General features: G+C 41.0%; 1 protein-coding gene across 3 annotated transcripts in view; it reads right to left on the bottom strand.

The window, feature by feature from the left end:
* LOC139465735 (electroneutral sodium bicarbonate exchanger 1-like) overlaps positions 1–18,469 on the bottom strand; it is a 47,895-nt gene that overhangs the window by 15,306 nt on the left and 14,120 nt on the right. For 2 of the 3 annotated variants that reach the window (XM_071247566.1, XM_071247565.1), the window contains exons 2-10: positions 9,623–9,736; positions 6,004–6,120; positions 5,581–5,607; positions 4,185–4,323; positions 3,564–3,724; positions 2,775–2,987; positions 1,847–1,953; positions 1,143–1,388; positions 120–266 (exon numbers count right to left, since the gene is read on the bottom strand). In XM_071247566.1, coding sequence (XP_071103667.1) covers positions 120–266; positions 1,143–1,388; positions 1,847–1,953; positions 2,775–2,987; positions 3,564–3,724; positions 4,185–4,323; positions 5,581–5,607; positions 6,004–6,120; positions 9,623–9,704 — 1,239 coding nt within the window. In that variant the 5' untranslated portion in view covers positions 9,705–9,736. The remainder of the gene's footprint in view (positions 1–119; positions 267–1,142; positions 1,389–1,846; positions 1,954–2,774; positions 2,988–3,563; positions 3,725–4,184; positions 4,324–5,580; positions 5,608–6,003; positions 6,121–9,622; positions 9,737–18,469) is intronic. The other variant, XM_071247567.1, reaches the window with a different exon arrangement.

Genomic DNA, 18,469 nt, shown 5'->3' with positions numbered 1-18,469 from the left:
GTCTGTCTGTTTTCAACTATAGTTCCAAGTTCTACAAGAAAGAAAGTATCAATTTGGGTTCACTTTGAGGATATGTCTCCAACAGTGCGTATCTGTTTTTAAAGCATGTCATCACTTACCTGTGATGGGACACTCTGGGGAGGTTCTATCCTAATCTTGGGGTCCCACTCGCCAGGGGGCAGTGCGGTGACCTGGTCAAGGAACTCATCCACTCCGGCCAGAATGTCCTGGCGGTTCCTGGCCTTGTATGCCACCTCCCGGAACACCTGCATAAACACCACAGCTGTGACAAACGATATCCAGAACACCTGCATAAACACCACAGCTGTGACAAACGATATCCAGAACACCTGCATAAACACCACAGCTGTGACAAACGATATCCAGAACACCTGCATAAACACCACAGCTGTGACAAACGATATCCAGAACACCTGCATAAACACCACAGCTGTGACAAACGATATCCAGAACACCTGCATAAACACCACAGCTATGACAAACGACATCCAGAACACCTGCATAAACACCACAGCTGTGACAAACGATATCCAGAACACCTGCATAAACACCACAGCTATGACAAACGACATCCAGGACACCTGCATAAACACCACAGCTATGACAAACGATATCCAGGACACCTGCATAAACACCACAGCTGTGACAAACGACATCCAGAACACCTGAATAAACACCACAGCTGTGACAAACGACATCCAGAACACCTGCATAAACACCACAGCTGTGACAAATCAGTTAATACAATTACGGGGGTATCATAAATACCTAGGGTATGTTGTACCCTGTTGCATTTGCATGAACATAAATGATATTGCGTCAAAAGGAAATATTTACATTATAACTTAGTGTACCTATCTAAAACAATTGAATACCTATCTTGAGACTTTACACAAGGAAGCCCCTGCAAACATATGTCCCTCCTCCAATGAAACCTGTTCAAACACGTGTCCTGTCTCATATTCTCAGTCTGGCTCCTAAAATATTCACGTAAGGAGCCGTATGGCTCCCTAACAAAAGCACGAACTGAGAGCGCTGCGACATATTTCGTTGCTCATACAATCAGTGACATATTTGTCTGGTCCAACACAGAAACAAACCAGGAGATGAACGTCACCTACCTGATCTACCATGATGGTCGAGATGGCTCTGCCGATCTCTATGTTCTTCGCCTGACTGCCTGGCGGCCCGAAGAAGAAGAAGAGGAACCGGGTTGGGATGGGGACCTCGGTGAGGTCACCTAGAGACCTCCCTTCTATCAGTCTCACCAGAGCCACCACCTGGTACTTGAGGCCCTCGATCTCACCCACCATGATGTTGGCGGCCTCGGCCCCCTCGGGGATCTTCCTCATGAATTGCTGATTCAGCTGAAAACAACAACAGTAGCAAGATTAAAGTCTTTCGCAGTTGGCAGTTTAATTCTATTACTTATGTTCTTCTCATTTCTTCCAAGAAAACCGCAAACCAGCTCAAAATGGCATGATCTCATTTTCTTTAATATGACACAGAAGCATCGACATGTTGAAGAAAATGAGAACACAGAAATGTTACAACATAGTTTAGAACAACATGTGGGTTACTATGCTATTAATTGTGAGTAGAGTCATAGAAGACAGTGAATTTTCGATGTCTCGGCACCTCAACGAGAGAAGGATGTTTCTAAATTTCACATTTTTCATCTTACAGATAAGACGTGGAATAAACGTTGAACAAACACATATCGCTATCTTGACAAAGAGCATACTGTGGTTATCCACGGTACCCTTCAGACTCATCAACGATAACTGTCTGAAGGGCAGATCCCATCAGTCACTGCGCTCCCTACCTTTCCTGAAGAAGGAGATTCCGTCAGGTCTCCGTTCGCGTTCTCAAAGTTGGGGTTACTATTGGGGTTCCTCTTCATAGACATATTCCTCGAGTTGGCCATTGAGTCTGCAATGAAACCACCTCGGTAAAACAAACAGGTGAGGATTGGAATCAGGTGATGTCAGTGTAATATGCAAGCCACTCGTGAAGATCAGGGTTAGAATTTGTCTTCAGCAACCCATGCTTGTCGTAAGATGCGACTAAAGGGATAGGGTGGTCAGGCTATCAGACTTGGGTGATGGATGTCATCGTATCTAAATTGCGTAGATCGATGCTCATGATTCCAATCACTGGATTTTCTGGTCTAGACTCGATTATTTAGAGACCGCCGTCATTTTGCTGGAATATTGTGCGGCGTTAAACCACAAACAAACAACATCTGCAAGGCCATGCATTTTTTGTCTAATGTGAGTATAGAGTGAGTGAATTTGGCGCAGCTTTTGGCAATAGTCAAGCCATATTACTGGGTAATAAGAAGTGGCTTCACTCATTGTACCAAAATGGGGAATCGAACCTGTCTTCGGCGTGATGGGAGGATGTTTGAACAATGATACTACCCAGTCTGCTCCTCGTGCTTGATTGGTTCTAAATTGCCCCAAATGATTGATCATGGATATAACTGAAATACTGTTCAAACTGGGGGAGGTGGGGAAGCCTAGTGGTTAAAGCGTTCGTTCGTCACGCCAAAGACCCGGGTTTGATTCCGCACATGGATACAATGTGTGAAGCTTATTTCTGGTTTCCCCGCCGTGATATTGCAGGAATATTGCTAAAAGCGTCGAAATCCATACTCACTCACTGTTCAAACTCGCATTAAACATTTTTTTATACTCTCTCACATGTATATGTACGTAATTGAGACGTATATGTCACTATAAGGGCAATACCTCGTCCTTTAATGGACATGTTCCTGGACTTGTCGGACATGCTCCTCCTCATAGACAGCCGGCGAAGGAAAGGGGCGTTGTCTATGTCTGCCTGCGACGCCCTCCGACGCTTCGTGTGTTGAAATATATGAGGGCTCAACATGGCGTTGCGGATGTCGTCCCGCAAATCCTCCTCCAACAGCTTGGACGCAATCAGGTTGTCCAACAGGAGGTCTAGAACAAGAACATATACATATACAAGGACGTATCGAACTCCAAGGGATCCTTACAGCGGCATGAATTTAACAACCCTTATATCGAAGTACAATGGAACCTGCTTACTCGACATTATCTCACTATCTCGTTTATGTAACGGCATGGTACAAGCAGAATCATATCGGCATTGTGTTCATGTGGACTCATCTGTTGTCTCGAAAAACTGATATCTCGACGTATGTTCTTGGGGTCTTTGGGCATGCCTTAAAGTGCCTTCGATATTTGAAATATTTTTTTATTAAATCTTGATTTAAAATAATTTAAGTGAGTGATACTATACTATCCTACTGATATATTCAAATATATTTAGAACGCAAAGAGTCGAACACATATTCAAAAGGGTATCATTCGGAAAATCCTAAATTCGGAATGACAAAATACTCGTCATTACCGCTGTGTCGTTTATCCAGACCGTAAACTCCAAATCGTCCAGATAAACTACAGTCCTACTTAAAGAGATAAAAAATAATTGAGCTTTCAAGTTTTTGTGGCATGGTTCGGACTAGTGAGGTTGCACTGTACGGGGGTAAGTACCTGCTACTTGTGTGATGTGGTAGGCGTCCATCTCCAGGGTAACACATCCGCTCATGAGGCTGCTCCTCAGCTCGAACAGGGAGTGGAGTGATAGTGAGGCCACGTGGGGTTTAGACCACCGCTCCCCACCCTCCTCCACGTCCTCCTCGTATTTCACCCATCTGTAACATAACATTACCACCGTTACCTAGGAGGGTGTCTCAGGTGGGATTCCAAACCGCTGAAACTTAAATTTTACCGTGGCGGTCTTGTTATTAAGACATAGGAATTACACAAAGTCAACAGACTTTCAGGGCCTCGTTCAACAAATTGATCGTTGTGCTACGACAGTCGTAAGTCTATATTTAAGTATGGGAGTTACGATCGATTTGTGGAACGGGGCCGAGGTATCAATTATCGAAATGTATTGATGAATCATATTTTGTTTTAATAATATTAATAACTTTTGAGTTTTCAGATTTACATTCTGATGCCACCAAATTGCATTATGTTTGTTTTCTGATGTTAACTTTGTCTGTGAATCCGACATTGAAAACTATCAATACACTGAAAACCTGTCATTACCATGAAAATAGGATTTTAAAACATTTGGGTATATAATGACTATTGTCGTCTGCTGACCTGGCCATTTCCCGCCACTCACTCTCCCCCGCCAGTGTGTACAGATTGTCCATCTGGCAGAACACATCGTGCGTCTGGTGGGCGTCGTCGGTCACCTCGTCCAGCAGATGGTGAATCTGCTCGCTCGGGGTCAAGGACGCTGCAAGAAGAGCAGACGAGATCAAGAGTGGAATCAGTTTTCTCAATTTCTAAACATCAGAGTTGATGGCAATGCTTACAACAGAGCGGAAAGAAGAATCAAATGTGGTGACAACGGGAGGACAATTCGTCATTGGATAATTGAGATAAAAGAAATCAAATATAATAAGAATGCAAATATAATACGAATCAAACACCCTACTCCACTCAAGTCAGTGGTGATAAGAACCTGCATGGCCCACATGCACAAAGCGAAAGTAGATACGATAATTGCAAGGCTGTGCCAAAGTAAGGTATTTCGCGATTGTAGTAAGTCCTTGACGACATCGCTGGTAAATCAGAGTCATCAATATCGTTGTTGAGAATATCTGGACCAACTCACGCAATTCAGTAATGTCGGAATATAATACTTAACAAATGCAGGTCGCCATAAGAAACGTCGGTTCTTGATAAATCGAGTAAGATGGATTGGTTGATTTTATGAGTGATTATGTGTGGTTTTATGATAAAATGTGATGCGACGTTAAAATGGATGATGGCGTGGTGACATTGAATATAAGTGTTCCGTATATCTAGTTTAAAAGGTTGTAAGTGAATATGTTGATAGTAATGTTATGACATCGTATTAGCCAACATGTACATGCAGCAAATGTTATATTTTAGGTAACACTTTCTTAGTAAGTACATTTTCTTGTACTCTTTTGGGTCGTGTCCCGTCCGGGATTCGAACCCACACTGCCAGGGACACCTAATCGCCAACACACAACATATACATGCCTTTCACAAAAAGCTGCAACAAAATGACTTCCTCCCGAACATAATTGATATTTTTAAACACATCATCCATTACAATGTTGTACCAGCGCTCACAAGTAGGAAATTGTTTGTTGTTTTTAATCATTTAACACGTTTAAAATAATGTTGTTTCTCATTCTCCCCTTATCCACTCCAAATATCCTACATCAAAATATATGAGCAACAACAGACAATATGACAACATAATATTCACATAAGCGACCAACTAAGATGCTACACCGTAAACAAACAATAGATATAGGTCAGAATGAACAATATCCCACAACCAACCAATTCTCCAATGAGGTTAGTGATGATTTCTCGTAAAGTGAGTATCATCGAACTTTACATTCGCCAATACTCGTACATTTCCGGCATCTAGTCGTATTGCCGAGGATATACGAGTGTTCACAAACGTGGCATTGTTAGATAGAGATATAAAGTGATAACCCAGCCCGATTACCTTGTGGTGGAATATATACATCCTCATCTGCAAGTTCGAGAGTAAGCGGATAAAAGACAGAGTAGGATAATTTAAGGAACCTTGCAATTTTGCAGGTGGAAACAGACGGAAGAGGTAGTGGTATCATAACAGAGAATGAAGGACGCAAAGATCGACAGATCAATAAATATCAGTATCATAATAACACGAGAAAAAGGCCACACCAAATCCTTGAGCTAATTTGGAGAGAATCTGGAAATGGCGTACAAAAATTCTAGAGATATGTACAAGTATTTAAGATAGTAATTCTGTCAGCAAAGCATAAAACTAGATATTCAACTATTAGTCAAAGTAAGCATACACTTGTATAAAAATAACAGCGTCAGTTTAGGCAAAGCTATCACACAAAACCGAAATGAGAAAAAAATATTTAGCGGTCCTCACTTGGAGATGCTGCGTCATTGACTTTGTACTCTCCCCTTGTTCGCCTGTGACTTCGCCCCGGGCGTTTGGGCTTGTGTGGAAGGCGCAGACCTATATACTGATGACGATGATCAGCAACTGAAACAGAACAGGTGTATGTCAAAAGTAGGTTTTTAGATTGTTAAAACAACTTTAGAATTATCATGATTTAGTGCACTGTAGTCACGTTTCCAGTGCTAAGATGATGGGGAGTGTGGGAAGAATCTTTTGATCGTAGATGGAGAAGAGGAATAAGGTTTGAAAAGAAGAAAGGAAGAAGAAGACAAATGAAGAAAAAAAACATATAAAGGGGACAATCATCTGCGATGAAGTATTATTTAAGCAGAACTTGAAGGAGAGCTCGTGATTGATTTAACGTTGCTTAGAAATTAAACGCCGTAAGACGCGTTCGATGCCTGCCTTTAAGCGAAATCTTTTATATGGACTCTGCTTCAAGTTAAATGGAGAATACAGAACATGACGAAATACTTCAAGAAAAGAAAACGAAATGTAACTAGGCCTTTATCATAGAAATGGTAAGGATTTCTAAACAGGGACAAGACTCGGGGTCAATTGGCAGGCTAAGCAAGGTTAAGTCAAGTCATTCAAAACTTACGTTGTATGACTACGAACTCCAGTGCAATCATGTGTGTCACCATATCCGTTAATGATTACCCTTACTGGGACACAGTGTCTGTTAGACAAGGGTCACAATTTATAACAGATTTTGTATCAGCATGTAAGGTGGGTTATTACCGTCGATTGCAGTCGGAAGTCCCTATTTCATGCGTTTACCAAAACCCCATGTGAGTTTTAACTATTTTGCCATGAACTGTTAACCTGTATGCAGTGACCTGTGGTACCAGCCATGACGTATAGACTCATGCTTGAGAATGGACTATAACGGAATCTATATGTGTTATTCACCTGCTTTAACATTTCACCCTTGATCACGGTGTAGAGATGTTTATGACACTAGTGGGTAATACGATGTGTAATTTATAAATCCTACAATCCAAATTATGATGCTTTTGTCTTTATGTTGCAAAGTGTGATCATTCTTAAACGTATCCAAACAAACAGCTATACGTGTAGATATATAGGTGGAAATGACCACGATGCGACGTATATCGTTGTTTCTTGTTCATGTTAAGACAAAATACACAAAGGGACACAACCCGTCGAAGAACACTTATTCACGTGTGCTGATTGGTTGGAGTTGTGCCTTTACGTACAGAAACAGAGCCAGTACAACACGTTACCGCACGACCTGCCCAACATTTAAACAGTTAGTAAACGGTGTAATTTACTGTACTTTCACTGTCGTCCTTGTGCTCATCTGAATCATGCTGTCTTGGAAGGTGTATTTAGTATCATTTTCCACACCAAGTAATACCAATGTGCATCTATATTGCGTCGTATCCATACCCCAATTTGTGTTCATGACGTTATCACGTGTATGACCAGTTTCATTGTGAATTGACATGTTCCGTTTTGAATTTCCACAAGATAGATAGTGTTATCGATGCATTAAGCCAGTAAGTTGAACTTGTCTAATGTTCCCAATACGTTATAGGTTTCCCGATGTTTAGTGATTCTTCACAAAAATCGTTTGACACAACATTCATAATTGGTGTTTTCCTTACAATTAAAACAAGGTCCCAACGCTTCTAAGAATGAGAAAGAGAGTATTACCTTTTTGTGTTTATATATCGTAATCATGATATATATTAGGAATAAAGTGTATAATTTGATTTCGTTTCGTACATGTTATATATGCAGACTAATGATGGGCTTTAATTAGGTTCTGTCTGGCGGCACTTACAGGACCATTGTCTGTCATGAGTGAAAACAACAGAAATAAAGAAAATTATTTTTGATGATGACCTCACTTCTTTCCGCCTGCCATGACTTGCTATACTCTGAAGGAGATATACAGCTAGTCACTGCAGTGCAGAAAATACTCCCCGTACAAAACTGCGTTCCGAACAGATATATACACACGTGCTGGGTATCCTCGAACCAAACCTCTGCTGCAAGCTTGAGAGATCTGGGTTCGAGATTAGTGTCGTCTGGTCGGCCAAGGGTAACGGTAGGCACGTCATTAACCACGGCGTGAAGTCTGAGAGGTTATCGACACGGGATGGCGTAGTCATACGTGAATATTTAGGAGGTTTATGCACTGACTAGCCGGCGATTTATCACTGTGTCATCTTGACAGTGAAACGTACTGGTTACAGCGTTAAATCATTTAGGTGAATTACTCTTTCGCGTTGTGTAAAGTAAATGATGTGACATTTGTTGGAATTTCAGTGAAACTGTCCTGTTAGCGTTATTATAGAATGACGTCGTTTCTTCTTCTCGACACGAGAATAGGTGCTTATGGCGTGCTCTGGGGAGAGCGTGGCGGAGACTTACGAAACCGTCTGACTACATCACGACAGAAGTCAAACTAAACCAAGACGGCGGAATGGGATGAACAGTCCGCAAACGGCCGATGACTTCTGAGTGTGTTCTGAGGCCGGACCAGTTTTACAAATGATCTTGGTCAAAATGACATGACACAGGAGACAAATAACAAGTAGAATGTAGAAGTAGAATGTTTCAAGGGTAGTATTGATGTCGATTTCTTGAATAAATCTGTATTTAGTTACAGGATTTTCTGTAGACATAAACACAAACGTATGGTCACAATAAAAGGCCCTGAAAGCTTCTTTATAGTTAAAGTAACTCGTATGTTCACAGACAGAACTGGATCTAGTGAAGCGTCTACATTCTGTTTGGATTGAGTCTTATTACATATAGTCTCGTCACAACACTAAAGAAGCAAACCTTCACAGAGAGCAGACAAAACACATGTGGAAACGTTTCACCTACACCAAACTATTTAACTCAAGCAGAGGACTCATGGTCAAGAATGATACCATGATTAATTCGCGACCCTTATTTCTTCTCACGACAAAAACGTTGCTAAACCTGGAGCAGCAAGGCTGGAATGATTGAATGTGTCTCATTGCACAGTATGCATATCACGTTATAAGGTGTTATATTTAGCTTGGCTTATCTCATCTTGTGTTATGCATCACCAGTTCACGTCACACGTGCAGTTCAAAGTAAGCTTTATCAACCACTATTCATGCTACATTCATGAGGCTGTCACGTGAACAAACCTACATCGACAGACCTACTCAGTGTCATACATCTATAATAAGCTTTTTTTCTCATACTTACATAATAAGTTTTATTTTCTCATTGTCAATCTATTTCCTTACCGCTTGTGTAAAAGTCAGCTTTTTTAGATTTTAGCCATATATTACACCTCTGCAGTATTTACTTTCCACTTCACCCGTGGAGATCCGGGTGGGTAATAGGTCTTGCTTGTCGTAAATAGCGACCATACTTGTAAGAGGCGGTCTGTCAGGCTCGATGACTTGGTTGATGCATGTCATCGTATCCCAATTGCGTAGATCGAAGCCCATGATGTTAATCAAGGGATTGTCTGGTCCAGACTCGATTAATTACAGACCCCTGTCAGCTGGAATATTGCGTTATGCAACAAACAAACAAACAAACAAACAAACAAACAAACAAACAAACTTACCAGTCGTGTCAAAGTCAGGGTCAGTGAACTGACGGTTCGCGCCCATGTCTCGGACTGCTTCGCCATTTTCTACTGGTTCCATGTTGGCTATTTATTTTCCTATATCACTTCAACCTGCAAACAGAATAGAAATGTCAAGGTCATGTCTAAACTCATCTATCCAACAACGCAAAACGACCTCTTGTGGCCCCTGTCTCCCTTATTTAACCCTTTACTTCTTTCGGAGGAACTTACTTACTGGCACATAACAAATAACTACCGTCCAACACTGTTGACTCGGCACCCTGGTTCTCCCCGGATACTTTCGTTCACTTCACTCTCGAAACTCCGGTCATCTCGATGGTTTTGAACTGTTCATTCCTCAAACAATTCCACTACAGTGATTATATAGTGAATGTCGCGTGCGTCATGTATTTGTTAATATCTGGATGAACACATGTGTGTGTGTGTGTGTGTATGTGTGTGTGTGTGCCGATTATATAGTGCTAGCCAACTGTGATACCATGCCGCAGTTTAACATCAATACCCCACTCAGACACAGTAAACCGACTCCGAGCCGACCAGTCCTTGTTTTGCCGAGCACCAGGAAGGGTAACAACAAGTACCATCTTCTAAAGTCTTTTGGTATCGAACCCCCGCTCTCCGGTCAGACTCTCTACCACTAGATCACAGAAGAAATCGGCATTCAAGTAATTGTGATAATTATTATAAAAGTGATGACGATGCAGTTATATCGAGACCACATATTACTATTCCCACCTATATTATTTCCTATTGGATCCCCATGTCACTATTCCGATGCTGAAGGTTTCACGTATAAACAATACCCCCTGGAACCTAGAGGAAGAATCCATGTCAGTGCCTCACTTCATTATATAATTATGTCTTTCTGCAAGCTACGGAAACGTGTGGTATCAGCGCTGAAGGTACATATTCTCAGTAACTAGAATAGCCGACGTGCAGCTTCTGTATGAATGCAGATGTATAAACGATGGTGGATGCTAGCAGACACGTAGACACGATGCTCTGCCGTGCTGCTAGAGTGATGTGCGTTACCGCAGCCAAGATGACGAAAACACAACCGAACAATCTCATTAAAATCAGATCTTAGTTCTCGCTACCGCTAAACAAAAGAACATTCTGGAATGACTAATACATGGTCTAGATTGTATGGATTCAGTAGTTAAACCCATAACTATCGTTCGGAATACCCTCTGTTGAAGTTTTCGAGGTTGCATGATTCGAAATCACCTTCCGACTGTCACTTTCATAATCTGGTAAACGACGCTCTGACTGGTCAGATGAAAGGTCGTCCTGACGTGACCCCTAATGGGATGTCTTCAGATCTTTGTTTAGCGGTAGCGAGAACTAAGGTCTGATTTTAATGAGATCCACATCCGAAGGTCATCATGTAGTTAATGAATACACTAAGTATAGAAGGTCAACGACAGCGCATAACCAGTCTCAATTAATCACAGAAACAGATTCCATTGAGCGTAAAAGGCAAAATGGCGGTAACAATTATATGAATGGATCACTGAAGATCGGTGATGACACCTAAGGAAATTATAGATTCGAATCCCACAGTCGCCCAGATTATGAGTCTCGTGTGGTTATCATCATACCCGCATTTGTGGGTCGCATAGTTGTACATATCTAGGACAAGCGTCATTTCGGGCTTACCTCACATATCCCTGGCACATATACCGTTATATAACTGAAGTACTGTTAGAAGCGGCGTTTAACCCTTAACACGATGGTGGCATTAACAGTTCTACTGAAGGAAGCATGGTAATGGCATTATTGGGAATGTATTGATGCTACCTTCGGTGATGTCGGGATGGCGGTATTAGTGATAAGATTCATCAAGTTAATAAGGACAATAACCTTATCTAAATTATAGAGTTTAACATACCAGCTTGTCTGATACAAATACGGCTGGTGTTAAGGAATCGTCTTGTCTGATACCCGTATCAAATATCAGTTTTTACATATCGTGATTCAGTAAATGATTTACTAACTTTTCGAGAAATAACAACATTACTTTGATACTCGAGTACAATTTCCAAACATTTGACTCTTGAATATGCACATTCCCTGATGTTGATGTAACTCAAACATAGTTATATAATCCAAATCCATTTTACTTTAGCCTTGTAGATTCATATAAAAACAGAAGAAATATTTTCTTATCACAATTCTTAGGAAACACTTTGAATTCTATTTTAAAATGAAATCGTAACATGTCTAGCATCAATACTACAATGTTTACATAAAGCAACAAACACGAATAATACCAGACATGGCTACACAGGGTTACTCATGTTGCAGTTACCTTGCACGGATGCTGCTGCTGATAATGATGTTACTGAAGATGTTCACTGTAACCCATTATCTGAGGTCCGAACCACTCTGCGTCCAGTGAGCGAATGATGGGCAAATGTGCCACAAGTTCCCAGCTAAATGTTAAGTCAGATGCCAAATGTCTACCAACATACCCCGATATAAGGCTACCAAGGATAATAATGGCGATAAAGCATATCAAATTCAAGTACTTTTCGTGTGGAATATTTGTATGTTTGAATATTCATAGTGGATAGTGTAGGCCAAAAATCAATTTAGGGAATGTGTATTTAGCAAATTATGTGCAATTCATCTTTTTATGTATTTAAAATCCAAACCCCAAAGGCATTGCACACCTGGACAACACTCATTCCGCGTATTACAAAAAACACTGACAACTGACCAACAATCTTTACAGGCATTGATTTTCGCTTATATTTTTATGTCGATTGAATATCTACATATCGAAAAAACACACCATACCCTATTTTGACACAATATCAGCACTAACGCCTTCGTGCCTCGCGCTGTAACGAGGACTGTCAGTATTACTGCACTACCGGCTTGACGGTCGAGTGGAGAATTACACTACAGTAAACATCAACCTTCTGTGACGTGCTGATCTGTAGAATGTTGACCTGTACCCGAGAAACTAGCGAACACTAAGATGAGTATCAGACAGATACTACAATAGACGATGCTTAGTCCAAACTGGTTTCATGGGTTTATTGCTCGCACTATATCATGGACTCCATGTGTTTAAGTTCTTAACTTGTAAGTTCACGTTCACTTTACGTTGTACAAAGGGACATAAATCTCTCTTCATCCGCGAAGTAAAGACTTTAATCTTCACAATCTTCTATCAAATGAAGAAACATTTTGAAAAGGCACGTATTCATTTGCACATTGTAAGAGCACACATAATGCATTATATAAATTTTTATATCAAAGTTCAAATTAGAGTTATAATTTTCTTTTGATATGATTTATAATCGAAAAAGAATAACAAAACCCCTACCATATTTTTATTGACCTCATCAAGTGGGAAAGACAACCAGGTACTTGATTATTGGAGATGGGCTTCAAAAATTTGAGATGAGATGTTAGCGGTGATGGCATAAATTGGCCAAAATGTGTACCCAAACTGTGACGTCACGAACAGTACGCGCGTCAAAAAATCAGGGTCTTGAGCCGTTAGCACTAAATTCTAAACTAAATGGAGGGTGTATATTAAAAAAACCAACAACTCCATATACAAAAAATAATCAAAATATAGAAAATAATGTTATCATGTGCCTTTAATTACTGTCTCTATATCACGTGATCGCGTAGCTGCATCCCACGTGATCGTGTAACTGCATCAGGCGAGCAATAAGTGACGATACACCCAACATGACATACTTCGGTACTATCACGTGGCGTTACTGACTCGGAACGATCGGTGTCACTCAGAATGTATAAAAGGATGGAGAAGGTCGAGACGACACAATTCGGGTAGTACAGGGTACATGTCAAAACAAACCAATCATTTGCGATAGTTTAACACAACAAATCTTATGACAGCATGCTTCTCTTGTGGTAAAGAAACACTAATTCGAGGTTACAAAGACGGAAGATCATTTCGCTGTGCTTGGACTTTTGATGTTTTCTTTCGTTTGTTTGTAGTTTAACGCCGCACTCAGCAATTATCCAGCTATATGACGGCGGTCTGTAATTAATCGAGTCTGGACCAGACAATCCCATGATTAACACCATGAGCATCGATCCACGCAATTGAGATACGATGACATGCATCAACCAAGTCAGCGAGCCTGACCAGCGATCCCGTTAGTCGCCTCTAACGACAAGCATGGGTTGCTGAAGACCTATTCTACCCCGGATCTTCACAGGTCCAATACCTTTGGAGAACTCCTGAAAATTGGCATGGAGCTGAGAACTGCTGACAAACCGAGGACCACAATCGACCCAATCTGGGATTCGAACCGAGATCAACGTATCTACATTTACCAAACTGAAAACCTATTCCCGAAACCTCGGTGTCCGGTTTAATGGAGTTCTCGATTACCCAGTATATACTATCTCTGTTCCGTAATGTATGGAACTGTATTATGATGGTGAACTGGACAATCGAGTATGGTCTTATGTGGTTCGCCAGTGTATGTTTAAATTATTGCCATGTATGGTCGTTAACATAATCTATAATATCATCTTCATTATAACAAAGGGGGCGGTCGGGTAGCCCAGTGGTTAAAGCGTTCGCACGTCACGCCGAAGACCCGGGTTCGATTCCCGACATGGGAACAATGTGTGAAACTCATTTCTGGTGTCCCCCGCCGTGATATTGCTGGAATATTGCTAAAAGCGGCGTAAAACCATACTCACTCACTCACTCATTATAACAAGGCTTCGTGTTAGGGCTTCACAAGCTAAACTCATTTCCCGAGTGTGTTATGAAAGTATCTTGGTTTAATTGAAACAGTTGACGTAGTGTAAATTTCAATATAAGGTTTTATGTAATGATAAATACTGAAATGTACGTTCAAGTACTTTGATAAATACGTCTCGCCATGTAACAGGTGGCACATTATTACACTGTTGACTTACAAATATCAACGTGTATGGGCGTCCATGTCTAATCATCAGACTCATTTTAACGTTTCAAAGGATTCAGAAATCCTGAAGCTTTTTGAACTTGACAACCTTACAAGTAAACTTGATAGCATGGCCATGCAGCTCTAACGGACCAGTGCAAGTGAACCTGAAAATCCCTTTGTGAGATTTACATGAAGTGTAACATTGTGAATTATTAAATAATAGCACAGATCACAGTAGGTTAATGGCGTCGCACTGAACTATTCCTGATTAATATGAGGTTAAACGTTATTTCCTCACATTGAAGCTAAACTGAACGACAGGTGGAATTCTCTGACGTGTGTCCTTAACCCGATATTGCCCGTGGCGGTTAGGGTGACAAGCGATCTGATTTAAAGGTCTCTGCTTTGATTGGAATCCAATAAGTAAACATAAAACACAAGTAGGTCAGATAAAAACGTTTTCAATTTCAAAATCAGACACCTGATGAAATAAATCAGAATCTGCAAAGTGGATATGGAAGATATGGCGATGGAACAGAGGCTGGTTTGCTATTCAACAAAGCAAATATATAAATATGACTTACAGAAGTAGACTTTGAGGAATGGCGCCTTGAGTTCGGTGAACATACATATTGCTCTATGTTTTATTTAACATATACAGTACTCATATGACTAAACGGGGCGGGGCGGGGCGGGGCGGGGCGGGGCGGGGCGGGGCGGGGCGGGTCGGGTCGGGTCGGGTCGGGTAGCCTAGTGGTTAAAGCGTTAGCTCGTCACGCCGAAGACCCGTGTTCGATTCCCGACATGGGTACAATGTTTGAAGCCCATTTCTGGTGTCCCCCGCCGTGACATTGCTGGAATAATGCTAAAAGCGGCGTAAAACCAAACTTACTCACTCACTTAATGAAACAATCTTACACATTTATTGGACATAGCTCCAAAATAGTTTACGTCCGCTTCATTATCAACATATGGCGCACCCGGTCGTTTTTAGGATTTAATTACACGTCTAGGGCAGGTAACTCCCAACTTTTAAAAGGCTTGTTGGCACAACGAGGAACAAAGACCATTAAATACGACGTACGTGACATGGGGACATGGTAATGCTAAAACCTAAATCGAGTTTCCTATAGTTACAACTTGTAGTTACAGCTGTCACTCCGCTGGCACAAGCGTATGTGAGTCTTGTTGCATGAGCTCCACAAAGTATAGTGTCAATATTTGGCCACTATCCTTTTCTATGCCAATCGAGTCTGGACCAGTGATTGACATCATGAGCATCGGACATGTTATGAGATGAATGGAGCGAAAGTTGGCATACTAACATAAACTGCATTGGCATGCGTCATCTGTGTACACATATTCATTCATATTTTATTGTGTGTCTAGTTACCGCCCTTCACAAGAAAATGACATGCTTCTCGTGTCATTCTGGAACAAGCTATCTCGTATATTAAAGGAAGATGCGTGTGTTGACGAAAGGCTCTAAGCATGTGACAAACACTATTTGTAGCGGTAGAAATTAAAACACTCGTAGAGGACACAGATATATTGAATAGTTTAGATTTCTCAGGGAAACTAGATTCTGCAGTGATATTTTGATCGACGATTAAATTAAATTCATGACAATTTATATCTGATGCCATTTTCAATATTAAGCAAGTTCATCGTGTACACATTTTAAATCCGCTTCGTTTAACATCTAAGAATTTGTTTTCGCCTTTTTACCCTTATACCATCTTCCCGAGGCAAGGGCGTTAACTGACTATAATAGTTTACACCCTTGCCGAACTAGGATGGAATTCCGGAGTTACATTTTGGCCGCACTAACGAGTCTATAAATAGTTCAATCAAAATCGCGTAAGGAACTAGAAATCCGGTTTGTAAACAACATGGCGACTGTCGTGCAGATTTCAGTCGACTGCAGGATTTGCAAAGCCTGAATACCGCCATCTGGGCGTCGACAGATAGTTTGCAAATCTTTTCAAGTTTTTAATCAAGGTGCTCATGTGATTTGATGCTCCTTACGGGATAATAACCGTTGTATTACAGCATAGATCTTCATTATCGATCAGATCGTCTTGACTGGGCTCCGGCATTTTGTTTGAAGCAAATGCAAGTGATATGAGAGGTGGAATCTGATTTGTCAATAGGATGGACTAAGAAGGGACATAACTCGTAATACCGACTAGTGGCGCGACGATCAAGTCTGGAAATTCCAGCCTAGCTGGGCAAGGGTGGAAACTGGACTTTTATAGTCAGTTAACTCCCTTGCCGCGGAAACATGAGCTACCACTTGAACTTATCACACACATTTATGAACTAATTCTCCCTTTTAAGAAATAGACACCTGTAAAATATTTCTAAAGCATCTACCTAGCTTTCTACATTTACTTCAAAACTGCAACGCCATTTTTACACTTTAATATCTGAAATTATATGAAATTATGTGTACTTGTATATGGATTCACATTTGGAATTCTGGTATGACAGATCATTAACGAACTTCTTCTGATGAAACGATTACAATCTAGACTGATCAAAACCACTACCACTACTACAGCTACTGGTACTGCTACCACTACACTGTACATACTGCAGCTGTGGCTGCTACTACTACTACTACTACTACACTGCTGGTACCAACACTACTACTGCCACCACCACTACCACTACCACTACTACCACTACTACTACTACTACACTGCTGGTACCAACACAACTACTGCCACAACCACTACTACTACACTAGCTGCTGCTAATACAACCACTATCTACTACTACTACTACTACTACTACTACTACTACTACTACTACTACACTGCTGGTACCAACACTACTACTGCCACAACCACTACTACTACACTAGCTGCTGCTAATACAACCACTATCTACTACTACTACTACTACTACTACTACTACTACTACTACTACTACTACACTGCTGGTACCAACACAACTACTGCCACAACCACTACTACTACACTAGCTGCTGCTAATACAACCACTATCTACTACTACTACTACTACTACTACTACTACTACTACTACTACTACACTGCTGGTACCAACACTACTACTGCCACAACCACTACTACTACACTAGCTGCTGCTAATACAACCACTATCTACTACTACTACTACTACTACTACTACTACTACTACTACTACTACTACTACTACTACACTGCTGGTACCAACACTACTACTGCCACAACCACTACTACTACACTAGCTGCTGCTAATACAACCACTATCTACTACTACTACTCCTACTACTCCTACTACTCCTACTACTACTACTACACTGCTGGTACCAACACTACTACTGCCACAACCACTACTACTACACTAGCTGCTGCTAATACAACCACTATCTACTACTACTACTCCTACTACTCCTACTACTCCTACTACTACTACTACACTGCTGGTACCAACACAACTACTGCCACAACCACTACTACTACACTAGCTGCTGCTAATACAACCACTATCTACTACTACTACTACTACTACTACTACTACTACTACTACTACTACTACACTGCTGGTACCAACACTACTACTGCCACCACCACTACTACTACACTAGCTGCTGCTAATACAACCACTATCTACTACTACTACTACTACTACTACTACTACTACTACTACTACACTGCTGGTACCAACACTACTACTGCCACAACCACTACTACTACACTAGCTGCTGCTAATACAACCACTATCTACTACTACTACTCCTACTACTCCTACTACTCCTACTACTACTACTACACTGCTGGTACCAACACTACTACTGCCACAACCACTACTACTACACTAGCTGCTGCTAATACAACCACTATCTACTACTACTACTCCTACTACTCCTACTACTCCTACTACTACTACTACACTGCTGGTA

This window comes from Haliotis cracherodii, unplaced genomic scaffold (assembly GCF_022045235.1).
Source record: "Haliotis cracherodii isolate W230 unplaced genomic scaffold, xgHalCrac1.p SCAF_18, whole genome shotgun sequence".
Classification (NCBI taxonomy): domain Eukaryota; kingdom Metazoa; phylum Mollusca; class Gastropoda; order Lepetellida; family Haliotidae; genus Haliotis; species Haliotis cracherodii.
The sequence above is the reverse complement of the archived record's forward strand: the minus strand, read 5'-3'. Positions and strand labels throughout refer to the sequence as shown.